At 39.6% G+C, this 19625-nt stretch overlaps 1 protein-coding gene across 1 annotated transcript in view; it reads left to right on the top strand.

Moving 5' to 3' along the window:
* The window catches only part of GRIN3A (glutamate ionotropic receptor NMDA type subunit 3A), an 80802-nt gene that overhangs the window by 24725 nt on the left and 36452 nt on the right, over positions 1-19625 (top strand). Inside the window, exons 2-3 of the mRNA XM_054397858.1 lie at positions 7835-8439; positions 14529-15576. Coding sequence (XP_054253833.1) covers positions 7835-8439; positions 14529-15576 — 1653 coding nt within the window. The remainder of the gene's footprint in view (positions 1-7834; positions 8440-14528; positions 15577-19625) is intronic.

Consider the following 19625-nt stretch of genomic DNA (forward strand, 5'->3'; position numbering starts at 1 on the left):
CAAATGAGAAATCCTGCTCACAAACATGACAGTCTTGATGAGGCCAGCTGTAAGGAAATATGTTACTGGGAAATGGCATTAGAGAGAAAGCCTGGGGTAGAGCTAGCCGGGATCTCCTTGCTCTTGCTGGCAAGTGTTCACTTCCTTGTGACAACCTGATTCCATAACAGTGTTCAGCTTCTAGAAAATAATACCATGCAGTGACAAACTGTCTATCATGGCTAATGTCCACACTCAGTATCTCCTGGCATCTTTTACCCAAACGTTTGCCAGGGCTTTGCAGACATTGATTACAGTGCTGTAGCACTGGGAAGCAACAGTCACAGACATGGACCTGGACACCTCTTATTCCCACTGGAGCAGAGGTGGTTCTCCAGAGTTTTGCATTGCTGTTTTAATGATGGAGAAAAGGCTGTGGTGGAGAATTAATGCAGCTCTCCCTGAACTGTTTTGATTAGCAACCATCTGTCTTTTTGTTTTTAACTGTAATGATAAATTTTAGGGATGGAAAAACTACTTTGGCTCTTAGCATCTGTGTGAATTAGTCTTTGTCAAACTTTAAATGCTGGAATTTTTTTTCCTCTTGAAGCAAAGAACACCTTGACATTTTTGAGGCAGTATTACTTATGATAATTTATAAGTGACTATGAACATAAATAATGGATCTCACTTTCCAAAATCAGCTGAAAATTCCTATTTTACATTGCTTCTTTGACCTCGTAGAGAACTGTGCATATTCAGAAAAGTTTGGAGTATTTGTATGTAGACAGTAGAGGTGCTAAGCAACCTCAAGTTGTGACAGTCTGAACTAAGACAAGACTTAATCTAACCCCTGTGGTTTTGTGGTTCTTAAAATCAACGTTCAGTGCCTTTTTAGATTCTGCTTATAAGCACTGCCTGGACAGATGCCAGGCTTCTTTTGCTGCAGGAATCAGAACTAAGTCTAAGCTAATTTTTTTCTCTCAGAAGCTTTTAAACCACCTGCAAAAAACAGCCTTTAGCCTAAGGTTTTACATTACAGTCTTGTTCTAACAGGTGTGTATGTGAAGGCTGATAGGCAAGACAAGAAAAATATAAATCAGTTAAAAAAATATAAATTTATAAAAAAAAAAATTATAAAAAATATAAATATAAAAAACATAAATCAGCTTCTCATCTTGGGCCAGAGCAAGTCTGGGATTTTCTTCTCCAGAGAACCAAACGACTAAATACATAAAAACCTACTGCTGGTAGTTTTAATCATACTGATGATACCGTTTAAACAGATGCTTAAGTGTTTTTCTGGATGAAGTTCTAGGAGCCAAATCTAATGCTTACCAACATCCATAGCAAGGCTCTGCGGTTTTAACTGGGACCAGGAGAGAGCCCCAAAGCAGCACAACATCTGGGCTCAGCTGCTGGCACTCTTCACTGGGGAAGGGAGGGATTTGTGCCTGCCTTGCACACTGTCTGTATCTCTGCAGAAGCCATAGAATGAGTCTAAGAAAACCTGGATGTTTCCCCCTCTCCTTTGGGAAGCTATGGGTATGTAGTCTTTTGGCCACAGTTTTCTCTGCAGGCAGAGTAAGTTTCTCACTGTAACCAGGAGGTGGATGTGCTGGAGCACACCTTCCTTCTGCTGCTGCTGGGCACACCACTCAGCAGCTGGGATGCAGTATTTTGGGCAGCTCAGCAGCAGGTTGGCAGAGTGGCAGAACCTTTTCCTCCAAAGTTCTTCCATGGTCTGTCAGCTGCCAACCCAAAATCATCCTTGAAGCATTTCCGTTTCAGCAGTAAGGCAGGTATTACAAATGTGGAGTAACATTTCATTGCATCTTCTTTCACCACATGAAAGAAAGAAGCAATAGCTGTGCTTGTAGATTTAGGGAACTGGGGGTTTGAGCCTAATTTTAGTTATTTCAACCATAGAAGAGCTTCCCAGTTTCTGAAGTTGTGGCATCAGCTTGCTCACAGCTGCCATATTGCTGTGTTCGTAAAGCTGTGAGTCTCCACGGTCACACTGTAAGCCAAAAGGCTTTTTTTTTTCCCCTTCAGTGGAGCTCTCACTGGTATAATTATATAGCCTGATTCTCTTCTGTGTTTCTTACCCTAAATATATGTGTAAGCACTGGCTTTGTCCTCAAGAGTCAGAGAGCAATAGCATTTTCTGTGTACTATTTACTTTTACATAGTTAGCAAAAGAATTCACATATATGCTTTTGAATCTGCTAATGAAGTTATCATAATGTCACATAAAATATCACTTGGACCATGCCTAATTAGCATTACAAATTTGGCTGAAGAGATAAATGGCCAAATCCTTCAGGATATAAGTCAGTCCAGCTCTAGGCATTTGTTCTCGCAAGATTTACAGGGATTGTGGATGGGTCTACAGAATGATGAAATGGAGGCTTGCAAAACACTGCGTTAACGAAATGCAGATCATGTTTCAGTTGTTAAATGAAGCTGCTTCATTCAGGTGTCTCAGGTAATGAAACCACAAAACCGTTCTGGTTGGGATACAAAAAGCAAATAAGTCGTTACAGTCTCTGCTGATGTGCGAGCGTGAAACACATCAGACCATGTAAAGCCTAATATTCCATGAATGGCTTGGTCCAAAGCCCACTGAAAGTCAGTGGAAAGACTGCTAGTATATGATGCAAAGGTGATTAGTCAGAAATTACGGATTCTAGGCTTGTTCTTTACCCAGTAAATACAGAAATCAATTGATCATGGCTGGTTTATAAAACAGGAGCTAGTGACATGCAATAAAACTTTAAGCTCTCATAGGCATGGAAAATGTTTGCGCTATAGTGACACTATGTAAATTCAAACAGACTATTAAAAATAGTTCACAATTAACATTCAAATGACATTTAATTCTCTGTTTGTGTAATTTAAAAAAGAGAAACAAAAACAACTTGATGCAAGTCATACCTTCCTTAATGACAGTTTAAACAAAGCAACAAAATTTCCATATGAAATTTAATTGACAGTTTAGCTGAAATAGTCAACCTTTACTAATTTCCAGAGTCAGGTAATGAACGAGTTTGCATAAGAGCTTTAATAAGGATGGATGGGCACAGTTCAGCACATTGATGCTATCTCATAAATCTTCTGTTCCATGATAAGTAGAAAGCTATGCACATCTAGACTGTAAGTTGGCTGAAGCCTTTGCTGTGAAATTGCACTGTCTCAGTGACTGCTGCTGAATGACTGAATATGAAGTTTGGGGAAGTTCCTCATTTAAAAGCACAAATTGTCTCTTTAGAAAAAAGAAGATAAATCAATAGAAATATGTAAAAGCATTAAGAATGCTGTAATATCAATGACTGCAGTCAAACTTACACGTAACTTCTGTCTAATTTTGGGAGTGGCTGTATGTTGAACTGCATGGAAATCTTAGAGTTGTTCAGGTTCAAGAGGACTTTTAAAATCAGGCCCAACCATTTACCCAGCACTGCAAAGTCCACCACTAAACATGTCACTGAATGCCTCTTTGACGCATCTTTTATATATCTCCAGGGATGGTGACTCCACTACTTCCATGGAAAGCCTGTTCCAGTTCTTGACAATGCTTTTGGTGAAGAATTTTTTCTTAATATTCAACCTGAACCTCTCCTAGCACAAGCAGAGGCTATGTCTTCTTGTTCTATCATCCTGCACGTAGCAAACCTTTCAAAATACAGAAAAAACTTATTAAAACCAAACATCTCCACATCCTTTCCTAAAAGAATCATCTTCTGCATATAAAACTGGTGAAGTCATCAAGCTGTTCACTAGATGAGGCCAGAGGGAGTTCCTGGTTGAAACGTGGAACAACATGGCCCATCAAGCATCCCCTTCCCTGAATCCCAGTACAAAGCAGACATTAATTGCTTTTCCTCCCTAATGTCTACAGCAATGTTTGCACAGAGGGCTGAGAATCACTTGAAAATAAAGCAGAAGACAAATGGCTAGCGACTAAACTTTACGTGTATTACTATATGAAAAAAATTCGGAAGACCAGCTCCAGTGCACTTAATAAAAGAAGAGGCTGTGATTGCTGCTGTTTCAGGGCAGAACATTTACCTTTCAAGCACATTAATTTAACAGCTAATAAACACAGTGGTGATAAGTGCTCACACAGATGCACCTGTGGGTTTTTGAAAACGACAGCTGAAGCAGAGATGGTTGCACAACAAAAAGCACTTTTAAATGCTGGTTCATTGCCAGATCATCCCAAATCCTTCTCTATTCAGTGAGGAGCAGCATCTCAGTACCAGAACAGTCTGCTGGCCCATATTGACACAACCAAATATGTTGCACATAAGATAGGACCAAAGCTAGAACTGCTGAGGACTAAGCCTGTAGCTGCAGTGCTATAGGAGGGTCCAGCCCTGCACCTGAGAATACCACATCAGATGTCAACTGCTTTCACCTGAGTAAAATTATGTCAAATTTTCGAGCCCTGAGGCCTGATTCACTTTCTGCAGACTGTATGTGCTTGGTGCTATGTTTGCTCTGAGCCCACTGTAGTGCACAGTGACCCTAAGATGTAACTTCTACCTTTTGTGTATCATTATCACTTCGGAGCCTTCTAATACTGGAAGAACTGTGCAGCAGACAAGCAAAAGCTGTCTTGCATATGTGAAACTGTGCATATGCCCTGGGTTAGCATGATGACACAGAAGTCTTCAAAGGTCTAAACCTGCTGGGTAAGATGGAGAGCCAGTTTACATGCATTCTAACCCATACTGCCTACTGGGAGTGATCCCCGAAATGTGCTAGGACCTAAACTGCCAGTGCATGGTATAAGAAAACTAGAGTGGCATGTGCCAAAACCAGACCAGAGACAAACTAAGCAGTACAAATGCTCCAGTTTGTGTCTTGGGGTTGTTTTATTCAAGAATATGGACAAAACTGCTATCTGCTCTCATTCATCAGCAGATGTTTGTTTCACTGCATCCAAATGATTTTGTTTTATCCCTGAACCTTATCTGTAATAGTTATGGTACTGTGCTTGATGTATTATGCTTCTGAATATACTGAAGATGTTTGGTCTTCCTCATATGGGTATGCTCATGTTGCATGCTATCATTTACACATGCAAAATGTTCTGTGTATAGTGAATAACTCATTTCTTCTCTAATACCGAAATTGTCCAAGCCAGTAAACTTGCAGTGTTTTGCTGATTGTAGGTAGAACATTGTGTAAAAAGTGTTCATAGTTTTATTTGATCTTGTCCAGAGAGGATACAAGGAAAATTCATTCTACTCTGTTTGCAGTGAGAGCCAAACTAGAGTTAATTTACCTGATCTTCTCATAACCTCAGAAAAAAAGTTTGTTGCGATTCAGATGACAGACTAATTTATTCAAATCAGCTTCCAAACCCCAGATATTGTGAATAATGTCGTGGTTGTTTGTTTTATCTTTTCTGAATTAATCATGTATTTTAATTAGTTGGCAGTATTTCCCAGCATAAAACTCACAGAATCTGCATAGCTTAGCTTGTGCATTCAGTAACTTGTGCTTTATTGAAGAATCGGTGCTTTTACATCTTATTGGCAGTACATGGTGTCATTGATTGTGGACAGTGATGTATTTTATTAGCTTATTCATGTGTCTGTTTGAAAAAAGACCCCAGGTACCAAACTAAGAGATAACAGAAAGAGCTGAGAGCATCCTCAGTAACGGTATTCTCTATATCAAACTCTGAATTTAAATCATCTGCTCTGGAAAACAGATGGAGAGTTCATTTAACTGCAAGTTAACACAATGAAAGCTTGCTGCTTATAAGTGGTGTTTAGCTCTCCAGTTGTCTGGTTTTTTTTTCTCATTCTACCCCTTTCATATCTGATAGAGAGCCCAGGGTTTTGTTTCAGTAAAACTACTGTAAATCAACTTATTATCAAGTTATTCCCAATTCAGAATGACATTTCTAAGATCCATACATAATGAACAGTAAAATACTACTAAAATCAAATTGATAGCACATTATACCAATGTTAAACACAGTAAAGGGTCAACCTTTCTTATGAAAGAGACCCCACCTGGAGTACTGCATCCAGTTCTGGAGCCCCTGTTACAAGAGGGATCTGGACATGCTGGAAGGTGTCCAGAGAAGGGCCACCAGGATGATCAGAGGGCTGGAGCACCTCTCCTATGAGGATAGACTTAAAGAGTTGGGGCTGTTCAGTCTGGGGGAAGAGAAGGCTCCGAGGTGACCTTATTGTGGCCTTCCAGTATCTGAAGGGGGCCTACAAGAAAGCTGGGGAGGGACTTTTTAGGCTATTAGGTAGTGATAGGACTAGGGGGAATGGAATAAAGCTGGGAGTGGGGAGATTCAGACTGGACGTGAGGAAGAAGTTCTTCCCCATGAGAGTGGTGAGAGCCTGGAATGGGTTGTGCAGGGAGGTGGTTGAGGTCCCATCCCTGGAGGTGTTTGCAGCCAGGCTGGATGAGGCTCTGGCCAGCCTGCTGTAGTGTGAGGTGTCCCTGCCCATGGCAGGGGGGTTAGAACTAGATGATCCTTGTGGTCCCTTCCAACCCTGACTGATTCTATGATCCTATGATTCTATGATATCTGATACATATTAACTACTACAAATATAAGACAGTAAAGAATGGATCCTAGGTGTGTAGTAAGGTAATCGATAGATAAAATTCAGGTTCCTGTGTAGGATAAGATAATTTGAGGGGGGCATGAGTATAGACAAAAGGTCGTAACAAAGATCTCACAATCCAAAAGATGCACTGAAACAGGCATCATAATTCGCATGTTTTTTAACAGTCTTGTGGCTGAAATCAAGTATCAGTGTAAAGTAAAATAATTTTTTTTTTTAGCAAAACTATGCTAAAGACTGTCAATTTCTCAGCTGGAAAAAGTGAGAACAGTACATGATGTGCTAGCTGAAGATATGATAGAAATATTTAGGTAGAGCAAAGAATAATGTTATGGAAAAATGCCAGAAATTGCTTGTCTTTGGTTTTGGTTTTTGGGGTGTGCTTGTTTGTTTGTTGGGTTTTTCTCTTCTTCCTTACTAAGTCTGGGACCACAGAATGGAGAAGGTACAAGAGAGAGGGAAAACTGTTTATGAATCAAATAATACGAAAAGAAGTACTTACCAAGGGCAGTGCTGTTGGTAAACATAGTAAATTCTATCACCAATGGTGTAGAAAAAAATGTTATGGAATGCTTATTTATCAAATATTTTCCAGCTAAGAAATCACACTCTGCATATCCTAGACTCTTGTGTATTCAGTGACTTGCACTTTGCCAAAGAAGGAATCTTTTCATGGGTTATTGGCAGCCCACGATGTGCATCGATTGCAGACTGTGATCTATTTAATTAGGTTACTCATGCGTCTGTCTAAAAAAAGCTCCCAACTAGAAAAACAAACAAACATAAATAAATAAATAGAAACAAACAAATTAAAGAACTGAGAGCTCTTCTTTATTTTTCTTATTGTTTACCAAAGAACTTGTCAGTATCCATTGAATTTGAACACTAACACCAGGGCTGAATGAGGGCCTGACCAATGAGGGCATATATTCTCATACCTCTGTTAGAAGAGCAGGGAAATCTTTGTTTGAGAATACCAAGAAATACAAAAGTACAAATGGACTGAAAGAAATACAAAGACTTGGAAACAGCCTCATTAGTGACTACTGAAGTTAACTCAAATGCTAGATGAGGAAGCTCATAAATGAATGTTCATTTAAACTGTGTGAGTGTAAGCTTCCCTGTTTCGCACACAGTTCTCTTAGTTGACAGGTGATTACTTTGAAATGAGTGAATAAAAATCAAGCAAAATCATTATCTTTGGGTGTAGGATTTTTCTGATCAGTTGTCTTTCACGTTTTTACCTGCAGAATCCCCTTCACCTGCAGATGAGTTTAGAAAACTCACTGAGTTCTGATGCTGACGTCACTTTCTCAATTCTTGCAATGAACAACTGGTATAATTTCAGCCTGATGCTATGCCAGGAGGAGTGGAACATCACAGATTTTCTCTTCCTCACACAACAGAGCTCCAAGTTTCACCTGGGATCCATTATAAACATTACAGCTAACCTCACTTCAGCCAGTGACCTTCTGAACTACTTACAGTTTCACCTGGATAGCATCAAAGACACAACATCTACCATGGTCATGTTTGGATGTGACATGGAAAAAACACGGAGGATTTTTGAAATAACCACCCAGTTTGGTGTGATGCCTCCAGAACTTCACTGGATTATTGGGGATTCACAGAATGTGGAAGAACTGAGGACAGAAGGTTTGCCACTTGGTCTCATTGCTCATGGCAAGACAACACAGTCAGTCTTTGAGCATTATGTACAAGATGCAATGGAGCTGGTAGCAAGAGCTGTAGCAGCAGCCACAATGATTCAACCTGAACTAGCTCTTATTCCAAGTACAATGAATTGCATGGACACAGATGAAAGGAATATCACTTCAGGGCAGTATTTGTCAAAGTAAGTTTTTCTCTTATTTTTGTTCTTTTTTTTTTCCTCTAGGTAATATTCATGATAAACAAGAAAAATACTTTGTCTTCCCTTTCCTTCCGTTCTCAGTGGTTTACCTATCACACTGTTAATCCTTTGTAATACATGTTTGTTTCAGTATTTCCTTCTGCTTTGCTACTTCTGGGCAAATAATGAAACTTAAGCTTGGTTACAGAAGGAGATTAAAAATTGTAGAAGACATAGTTCCATGGAAGTAGAGTTCATATAGTAAATGTAGGCTACATTGGTTGCAAACTGTGTGCTTAAAGTATCTTGTATTTATGCACTAAGGAGTGAAGTGACAGGACTGTGTCAAATTCTCTGAGGTTTTGAGATACATTAGTGAACATAAAACAAGGTAAGAATACTTGCATCACCAAAGCAGCAAGAGAGCATAAAAGCAAATGTCTAACCCTTGCTAGAATGCTTCCATGGAAAAGAAGCAAAATAGTTGCACCTTGACCACCTGAGAGGCTTCTGCTGCCAATGGGAGCACTCAGAAATACAAGGTACTCTCTCTGTTGCTTGGTGTGGGAGGCTTCTGTTTCAGCTTCTCCTAAAACTATTCCTGTAGACTACTGCAGATCCCTGTTGTGAAGTTATTCCCAAAACTGCTTGGGGATTCACATCTAGAAATCATCTAGTTTTAAATATATGAGAGGAAAATTTGCATGGTTCTTTTTGAAAACAAACAAAAAAGTCTTTGCCAAGTCATGGTTTAAGCCCAGCCAGCCAACAAAAACACACCACTTGCTCACACCTACACACCGTGGTGGGATGTGGAGAAGAAAACAGAACAAAAGTTTCAAGGGTTGAGAAGAACGACAGAGAGGTCTCACTCACCAATTGTTTGCATGGGCAAAAGGCAGACTCAAGTTGGAGAAACAAAATAATTTAAGATAAACAAAACTACCACTTGAGTCACAGTAGAATAGTGATAAATACAACTGCATCTGAAAAACAGCTTCTCACCACTTTATTCTTCTTGGGCCTGGTTCTGCTATCTCTTCCCTTCCAGCAGCACGAGGGTGCAAGGAATGGGCGCTGCGGTCAGTCCCTGTCTGTCTGCTGTTGTTCCTGCCGCTTCTTCCCCCTCAGGCGGAAAAATCCTGAGAGTCTTCCCCTGTGGCAGTGTGGCACAGGAGAAATTCCTTCATGAATTTCTCCCACCAGTGTGGGTCCCTTCCACAAGCTGCGATCCTCCCAGTAACAAACCACTCCAGCATGGGTTCCCCTCAGAGTCACAGACCTCCTTGGGATTAGTGCCCTGCTCCAATGTGGGATCCTCCACAGGCTGCAGACAGGATTTTTCTCCACCTTTGATCTCTAAGGACTGCAAACCCTCAGCCTGCTATCTCACCACTGACCAAAGGGGAGTGGCTGCTCCAGTGTGCCCCTCACATTCTTTCTCACTGACTTTAATGTTCACATAGTTGTTTCTCTCCTGTCCTCCTCCCCTTTTAAACAAAAGAGCTCCCAAAATAAAAAAAAAAACAGCCTAACATCTTCTTCTCCACTCTTAATTGTGTTATCTCAGAGGCAGTGATTGCTCAGCCTTATCCAGAGGTTGGTTCAACTCTGGAAACTGATAAAGCTTCTTAGAGGAGCTGCTCCAGAAGCCCTCTTCCCCAGGATGAAAACCCAGCCAGACACAACCCCAAGACACCAAGGGTGTGAATTCATCAGCTAGTTTTCCCAAAACTTTGCCTGTTTTCAGCCTACATATTTTGTTGAATGAAGTTAGGATAAAAGTTCTTGAAGCTTTTTGTATGCTTGCAGATTTTTTAGAATTATTTCTGAGACGTGCCTTAACAACACCGCTCAAAACACAACTATTTGAGACAGTAACAGTTTGTTAGTCTTCCATAACTTAGGGGCAAAACCCTCTTGTTTCCAAAGGGTGAAGCAGGGCTCCAGAATAAACATTGCACTGGGTTGTAGTATCCACACTGACATGTGATTTTAATTTCATGTTATGGGCATTTTACTAGATCGTATCTAAGTCCCTGAAAAGTAAAACTCAGCAAGAGGCTTTTTGAAATAACAAATATTTGAGGGCAGTAGTTTTATGAGCAGAGTTTTTGAGTGTTAAGGAGGGGACAAATTAAAAGGGAAACAAAATTACAGCCCTTGAAAGGATTCCTGAAAAATACGCCTACATCATTGCTTTCTACAGAAAACTATGAATTCTCTCCTGAACTGCTGTAATTTCTACTGTGGAAGACAATCTACAGTCTCACATCTTTGAAATTTCTTGTCCCTTTATGTCAGTAAAGGTTTTGTGGAAAAGAAAAAAATACCACATAATTAACAATTTTATCCCTGGTCATCTGCTTATAGACAAAACAACATGTTAGATAAACCCTTGTCCTGAATCACTGCAGCTATTTTTGCAGTGTGTGAGACAGACACCTGATGGCCAGTACTGATTAATTTTGAGTTAACAGCATAACTGTTGAGTCTGAACGATACCAGTAATTTCTGAGGCATGAAGCGCTGATGAGTCGCTTAACTTTGAACAACCTTGTGGATTACATGAATGCTTTAGGAAAGTGGTGCACCTCCAAATAGGAAACTTTTATTGGATGATGCCTAGTGTTGATTAATGTGAGCATTTTTCTGTCTGAATGAACCCATCTGTCTTGATAGCTAGCTTCAGAGATATGGTGGGTGGGGATGAAGAAGGCACTGTGGCACAGACCTTTGCCTCCCTTAACTGCAGCGTGTAGTTAAAGAGCAGTCTCACAAGCTGGCACAGCTGACACCTGAGCTTTCATTGCCAACACTGAAAACATTTAAATACCTCCCAGGTGCAGAATAATGATTGTGAGCTAGACCAAGATCTGGTCCATGACAACCTGAAGAATATACAGTTGTAAGTCTCCATCCTTCATTCCTCTTAGGATGAGAGCAATTCCCTGATCTCTTCCTGTCTGCCTATGGAAGCACCTTGTTGATGGAGGAAGCCATTAAAATCCCACAGCCTCATCTTGTCCTAAAGCTTTCGCTAGTCTTGCAGATTTAACTCTGCTTCTTAGGTAATTTCAGCAGCATGCTGTTTTGCTTGCCCATTCTGTTTCTTGCTTCCAGTAAATTTTCCATGAAAGATGTGAAACGACCAAGTCATCTAGCTTGAAAGAAATGGAAATCCTTTAATTAAATCATTCTTAAAGGTACTACAAAGACATGACTGCTGGAGTGTGCTACTAAAAAGACATGACTGCTAGAGTATGGTAGTACTGCTAAAGCTCTAATGACCAGTCCTTACAACAAATCACATGAGAAACAAAGTTGAAATGAGCAAATTACACACTTTGGACTCATCAGTTAAATGGAAGTGACACTAGTAAAGCTTTGATACCCCTATTGAAACCTATTGTTATGATCATCAGCTCCCATGTATTGACATAGCATCAAGAAAATTCATTCAGTCAGTTCCTTTTGTCTCTTTCCTGAAGTTGGAGTAAAAGTGTTTTAGGTGAAGTCCCTGGCACGAGTTTCACTAGTGCTGCGTATAGCATTTACAAATGATTAACAGCCATAGCCACTTGCATATAAAACAAAGTGCTGTTAAAATGTATCTCCCACATGGTTCCCCTCATTTATTTTGATTAATGTTCTGTCACAACTGAAAATATAGAACATGCAAATCAGTTGCAAAACTAAGCCACTAACTTCATAAGTTAGTGAAGTCATACATTTAAATGCTACAAAATCTCTCAGGTAACTGCTTCTAACACAATTCAACCACAGAACAGGTACAGAGGGCTTGATCCACCTTCATGGGCATAGTTATTTCTACAGTGAAAGTTAGAGAACTGCATTAAATTCCACTGTTCTCATTTTCCCAGCAGAAAACAGATCCAATGCATTCATAGCTTCATTTGAATGTTGCTGGTCTGTTTCACCTGAATGCTGTTGATCTGCAGCATTTTGATATCCAGGTCCTGCTGTAGTAGCAATGTGAGGCCAACATCATTAGAACTTTGGTAGCTTATTCCATCTTAGGACTTGTAGCCATGAATTCTGGCATTTTATGAACTGTTAACCCTATTTTCTGTACTTAAATAATCCTTTCAAAAGTTTACATACAGCCCCATCTATACATGCAATGGTTTCACTGTTAGTGTCATAGTGATGGCTTCAGCATATAAACCTGGCATGGCTTGTAAGGAAGAAGTTGCATGATTTTTCACAAAGACTGAGGAGGAGACCAGGTAAGTTTGTGGGCACATAAACTTTTCTTTAAATGTTTAAGATTGCCTTCCCCTACAATCTTTGTCTTGATAGTATTTACATACACAAAGATCCAAGTACACCATCAAATATGAAACACAAAGTAGGAGGAAAGGATTAGTCAAACAGTGGTTGACAACACTGATTAGCAAAGTAATGGTATCTTTAGCTAAAACTAGACTAAGTGTAAAGTATTTTAAAAATGAGAACCACATTTCTATGTCTGTCCCATTTATAAACACCTGTGTATGGTTTTAGGCATTGTTTTTAGGACCAAGTTAACAGATGTATAGATAAACTGCATTTGTCAGTGTTGGCTGTATCAGCCTCCTCCAGATACAACCTGCTCAAAATAGACTGCATAAGAAGAATTTTGAAGCCATCTCAGAGAAGGTTGTCACACACACAACCACACTCAAAACCATATTATTTGTTTTTGTTAATTTACCCTTTGCTGAGGACAAAAAGTGGTGGATCTTGAGACATGCATAGTGAAGAGTTTTAACTGCTGACACTCTATCAAGAAGTATCAGAAGTCATCAAAACAGAGGGTACAGACTGGGCAGAGGTATGCATGCACACACATTTTCTGTGGATTCATCCTTTTCAAATCAATTAAGGTTATTTTTTATCTACCCTAACTATTGATAAACAAGGAGCACTACTTGAGGCTTGTGTCTTGCTTATCGAGGCTGGAATGATAACAATAGCCTTTATACTTCTTTCAGTACTTGTTTTCATCCATTTCCCAGGGCTAATATAAGGCATTACATTCTACTATGATAGTGAAATAGTTTGTATTCTGAATGCCTGATGCTGAAAAATACATGCCTGACATACCTCACACCATATTAGCACCAATTTAAATGAGTTGTTTGCAATAGAATCACTATACTAACACTTGGAAATTCTTGTAAGTTGCCTTCTACAGTCTCTGCAAAATACATAGCAGCTTGATTATTAACAGAGAGCAGTGCAGCTGGTCATGATATTTACACTAAAGAGGATTTTATCCTTAGATAACACTTGCTTGCTGCTCAATTTCTTGCTCCTTTATCCATGTCATTTTAGCCTCCTTGTTAATGATTTACCAGAAGCTGAATTTAACATATCAGGGAGAAGACAACTACCAGCAAACACTGCCACCCAATACACGGGAAATACTTTGTTGTGAATATCTGGAATAGCAAAAGCCCAGAAATTTATTTATTTTTTTCCTTTTAAAAGAATTTAAATTGATGGAGCACTTGCAAAATCTAGTACCTAGGGCAAGCATCTTTCACTGAGTTCCTTTCTTCATGCAGAAGTGGCTAATGGTGATTTACTAATGCAAAATTTGCATTTTTCAAATCCAGATTGGTTCACTTCAAAATGCTTGAAAGCTGTTGACAGCACTTCAGTAGCCTCTCTTACATAAGCTAGATCTTACTGAAATTGCAGGATTTTTCTTGGAAGGACATTTCATACATAAATTCCATTCTTCCCCTTTCATATATTTTTTTGCCTAGGACACTGACTGTGGATTTTATGAGGTAGATGTAGCTGAAAATTTAGTGTTCTCTCACTCATTTTTTTTTCCAGTAAACATAAAGAAGTCTCTGCAGGAGTTTTCATTTACATAAGATATGCAGGAGAGCATTCCCAAGTACTTTAGTCATAAATTAAGTGGCGTGTTCATCGTGCTGTAGGAAAGCTATTAATGATCCAGATGTTCAAAATCCCAAATCTATTCTCTTAAACTTAAACTCATGGTGTTTACATAAGCTTTAGCGTGATGACTTCAGTTATCTGCCTCTGATTACCCTGCTTTCTCCCTGCAACAGGTTTTTAGCCAACACAACCTTTGACGGTCTGAGTGGCCACATCAAGGTGAAAGGTTCTTCCATTATCAGCTCAGAAAACAACTTCTTCATCTGGAATCTGCAACATGACCCTGTTGGGAACCCAATGTGGACTCGTCTTGGAAGCTGGCAAGAAGGAAAGGTAATCATGGACTATGGGATATGGCCAGAACAGGCCCAGAGACATAAAAATCACATGCAACACCCCACCCGGCTGCACCTCAGAGTGGTAACTCTCATTGAGCATCCATTCGTCTTTACAAGAGATGTAGATGATGAAGGTCTTTGCCCAGCAGGGCAGCTCTGTCTGGATCCTTTGACCAATGATTCAGCCATGCTAGATAACCTGTTTGAAACCCTTCAAGGAGGGAATGACACTGTTCCCATTGAGCTGAAGAAGTGCTGCTATGGCTACTGCATTGACCTGCTGGAGAAACTAGCCGAGGATATGAATTTTGATTTTGACTTGTACATTGTTGGCGATGGAAAATATGGAGCCTGGAAGAATGGCCACTGGACAGGGCTGGTGGGAGATCTTCTTGCTGGCACGGCTCACATGGCAGTAACATCATTTAGCATTAACACTGCCCGCAGCCAAGTGATTGATTTCACTAGCCCTTTCTTTTCAACCAGCTTGGGCATCCTGGTGAGGACCAAAGACACAGCAGCTCCTATTGGAGCCTTTATGTGGCCACTTCACTGGACTATGTGGCTGGGGATATTTGTTGCTCTACACATCACAGCTATATTCCTCACCTTATATGAGTGGAAAAGTCCTTTTGGGATGACCCCCAAGGGAAGGAATAGGAACAAAGTCTTCTCTTTCTCCTCTGCCCTGAATGTCTGCTATGCGATCTTGTTTGGAAGAACAGCTGCTATCAAACCTCCCAAGTGCTGGACTGGAAGGTTTTTAATGAATCTCTGGGCTATTTTCTGTCTGTTTTGTTTGTCGACATACACAGCCAATCTAGCTGCTGTCATGGTAGGAGAGAAGATCTATGAAGAGCTTTCTGGAATACATGACCCAAAGGTAAAGCCTGTCTGCTGCTATTAACTCAGCTTTTTTCTACTTCCCAGTCAAAACTCACTGCTGCATAATTTAAGGTTTCCTAAAAAAAAAAAAAAAAATAATCAGAAAGCAACCTGTGCACAAAACAATTGCAGTACAATTCATTACCGTACCTGACAGTACTTTAGTACAAAAGTTCAGGGAGAGAGGATCTTCAAACATCCATAGAAGTCTAGAGGGGATTTCAAAGACCGAAGGTGAGAAGGAAGGTGAAGGATTTTAGTGTACCCCACTGGAGGGAAGAAAAGTGGCTTCTACATGCAGATTAAAGGTTTGATTTCAGTTCAGCTGTAGCTGTTTTGATCAGTTGGAGTGTTTGCATCATCCTGAGATCTACTCAAACAAACTAACCACACAGCACAATGAGAAAAACATTGATGTTCTGTGTAGGATTCTGGAAGTGTTTCACAGGCCATAATGGTGCTTACAAAGTCACTGCTGACAAAATGATAAATCAAATGGAGCAGAACTGAAATACTGAGAAAGATCTTAGTTTCTGCATCAAAACAGTGGAATTCACTTTGCAAGTAGTCAGTTTCTGCTGGGGAACTGCCATGGGAGAAGATGAATTATGTTGTAGACAACCCATCTTCAAGTAGCTCAGACTTCCTGGTAATTTTGGCAAGGCAAGGTAAAAGGTAGAAGCAGGAATGCCTCCAGCCACTGTCTCCCCTACTCCCAAGATGGGGGCAAGGGGATTCAGTTGAAATTTTGAGTCATTTTATAAGGCTATTCTGTTTGCTGCTAAATAACAATCAGAAAAATGTGTGTGCACAATAGTTTTACATGGCTTCAGGTGAAACAAAAGCAGGAGTCCTCAGCACCTGACAGTTGCTCTAGAGGTCAGGGTGCCACAAGCAAATGTCCTGTGTTTGGAACTTTGACCAGTGAAGGTGTGATTGTAGTGTCCACAGCTTTTCACTCAAGACCTAACTGCTGATAACTAGCTCTGAAATCATCCACCATTAATTTGTCTCAGATTAACTGAGAATTGATGCAACATTTTGGCTCTGGAAAAAGTAATTTTAATAATTCAAGAAATGAGTGTTTATTTTGGCTTTCACAAATTGTGTAAATAAAGTTTACATGTGTCCCTCCAGACAGCAGAGGCCAGGCTCCATCTGTTACATTAACAAAACCTTGCATTGACATAATGACCATACAGTTTTGGCTTGGTGAGTGTGACTTCTGACTCACTTCCACCAATGTTACCTCAATTGTTTCTACCAAGATAATTTAAACAAAGAACAATACTTTTTATCATGCCCTGAGGGCACTCTACATTGATTCATGGCTTAAAGCTAACTGCAAATAATACTACTACTACTAATACTAATAATACTAATACTAATACTATTACTAATAATAATAATAATAATATGCCCTTCCCCTCCCAGAAAAAAATGCCATAAACACTACATCAGTAGCTTCATCAATTTAAACTGTAGAAGTCCAGGAATCATGTATTTTGTTTTATTCTAAGCATTTTGAATAAGCAAATGGGAGCTTTCAGCTGAATTCCCCAGCTCCAGGCATAGCTCTGGCACAGTCATTGTTTATAAGAGCCTTAACCCTGGCTTGAAAATGAGGTTAGTCCTCCACTCTTTGCATGGGTATCACTTAATCCATCAAATCAAATCACACCAGATTAGATTCTGGTTTTCTGCGTCATTATTGTGACCACACATATGGAGATCATAAGACAAACACTGAAACAATTTTGCAATTGCAAGAAAATGATATTATTCTAAAGATGCACTATAAATCTTGGCTGTTGGGTTACAAAATTGAGCACAGAGTACTGAAGCGTATAGGTGCTGCAAACACAAGTCTTCGTCTTGGACAGAAACATCGAAGACTGATGGTTAGTACCCTCATTGATGCCATTAAATCAGTGTCATTACAAGCCTTTCCTAGACCAGGCTCTTCTCTGCTTCCTAGACTAGATCTAAGCTTCTGAGTAGTTAGTAGTTTTCAATGTGGTAATAAGACAAGGTGGATTTTATGGAAGAAGATTGCCTGCCATTTCATGAATGACAAAATAGTTTAATGTTTTTCATTCATGAATTTGTCTCCAAAATCTTCGTCTGTAGGAGTATAACAGAAAGCACACTTATTTAACCTTTTCTCACACAAAGCCTGAACTGCACCCATTCGAAGCTCTCTCTAAAACTTAAACTAATTTTAGGAGGTGTTTGTGCCACAACAGTTGCAGAGGTAAATGCAACACTTTTTAGTTAGTTGTTTAAAGCATTTTTTTGCTTGATTTGAACATTTTATGTTTGTTTGCCTTTTTTGTCCCCCCAGATCTGCTTACCTCTTTTTTTTTTATTTTTTAGTGGTGGAGACTCATTTCAAAAAGAAAACAGCAGGATGCACATATAATCTTTTTCATTTTAATGTACTTTTAAAACATTCTTCTGATGCTTCAAGGATACATAATCCTTTGCACTATGCTTTTGGAATGCATTTAAAACACAGAGTCCAAAGCAGAGGGCCAACCTTCTTGAGGTGGCGTAAGATGTAACTTCTTCAGGCTGTGAGCCACAATCAGTAAATCCAATCTGAGACTGAAAGCAGACAGGAAGGAAGATGAGTTGGGAAATCAAAAGGGTTTTTTCAAGATTAGAAACCTGGAGTCTAAAGTTAGTATTGCCAGGAATAACTATGCTCTCTCTTCTGGTTAAAAAAAGACGAGGTTAAATATTGCCTGAATAAATAGCATCTGCCTTTCTACAAAAATTCATGTTGCAACAGTGATTTTAATTGGCTGAGCAACACAGTGTTTTAGCAGTTGTTCCTTCAAGCTTAGCAAAGGAAACGTGATCCTCCCATGCTGCTGAAATCTCAAAGGTACAGAGAAATATATATATATATTTATATATTTATATTTTTTCTCTATATCAGAAATATATACTGTCAGTAATACATTAATATTATATGCATCAGAAACACAAATAAAATTAGTTGCATTACAACCACTAATCACAAGACAAAGTGGAATACAGGATTGGAGATAGTTCAAGTGAGCCTTTAAATGCATTAATGATATAGAAGTAGAAGTAAGCAAATATAAAAATATCAAGCTGCTGAAAGAAGGAGTGGCCAGTGAGGCAAGGCAGACCAGAGCAGAAGGCAAACCGTGGGAGGCAGGAGAATTAAGTTCCTGGAATATGTCTTGAAACTGGAGCACTTAATATGTATTTTCCATGTAAGAATCCTAACAAGGACAAGTCACTAAAGCCAAGCTTCTCAGTGTGTCAGAGTTTGCTGCTACTTTTACTAGGTGACTTTCAGGTGACTTTTTACAGTATGAACTACAACACAGCCAGTAAATTACACCAATACTAAAGCAATGTCCTGCTACCTTAAAGTCATGCTCTTCTAAGAGAATGGGAAATTTTGGACCACAGCTGCCCCCTCTCTCCCTATTTTTCTAATCTTACACATTTCAGGGCATCATCTCTTGGTAGTGGGAACTAGCAAATACAGTTTTTGGAGAAGTAACTCACCTGAAAATGTTCAGTCTGCAGTTTGAGCACAAGAGGGTAGCTGCAGAATGAATACACTGGTTGCTAGGGTTGCAGCACTGTCCTCATTCCCTCTTAGGAAGCTCCCTACAATACAAAGGAAAGATACAAAGGAAAAACATTGTATTTGGATCATTTTATACTGCTTTTATCCCTTCCATCATCTGAACTGTAGAGGTTCATTTCAGTTTTTCCCTTAATGTCATGTCTTCAGATGCACAAAACATTACAATGTTCTCCCTTGTCAGAGTTCCTGGCAAACCAGCTATGCTGTTGTATGAACTGACTTCTCTACAAGGTCATTTATTCAGCCTACAGGTATGCAAACCGGCAGCTGGTCTGCTTGTTTGTCCTACAGCCCTGTAATGGCTGTTGGCATTATTCCTGGTATCTGCCAAACCTGCTTATCATCTTGTTTCCTGTATGCTCCTTAGCACCTGGGTGGTGGCATTATACTTAATAACAGAACCACATCCCAGG

Source organism: Indicator indicator, chromosome Z (assembly GCF_027791375.1).
Source record: "Indicator indicator isolate 239-I01 chromosome Z, UM_Iind_1.1, whole genome shotgun sequence".
Classification (NCBI taxonomy): Eukaryota; Metazoa; Chordata; class Aves; order Piciformes; family Indicatoridae; genus Indicator; species Indicator indicator.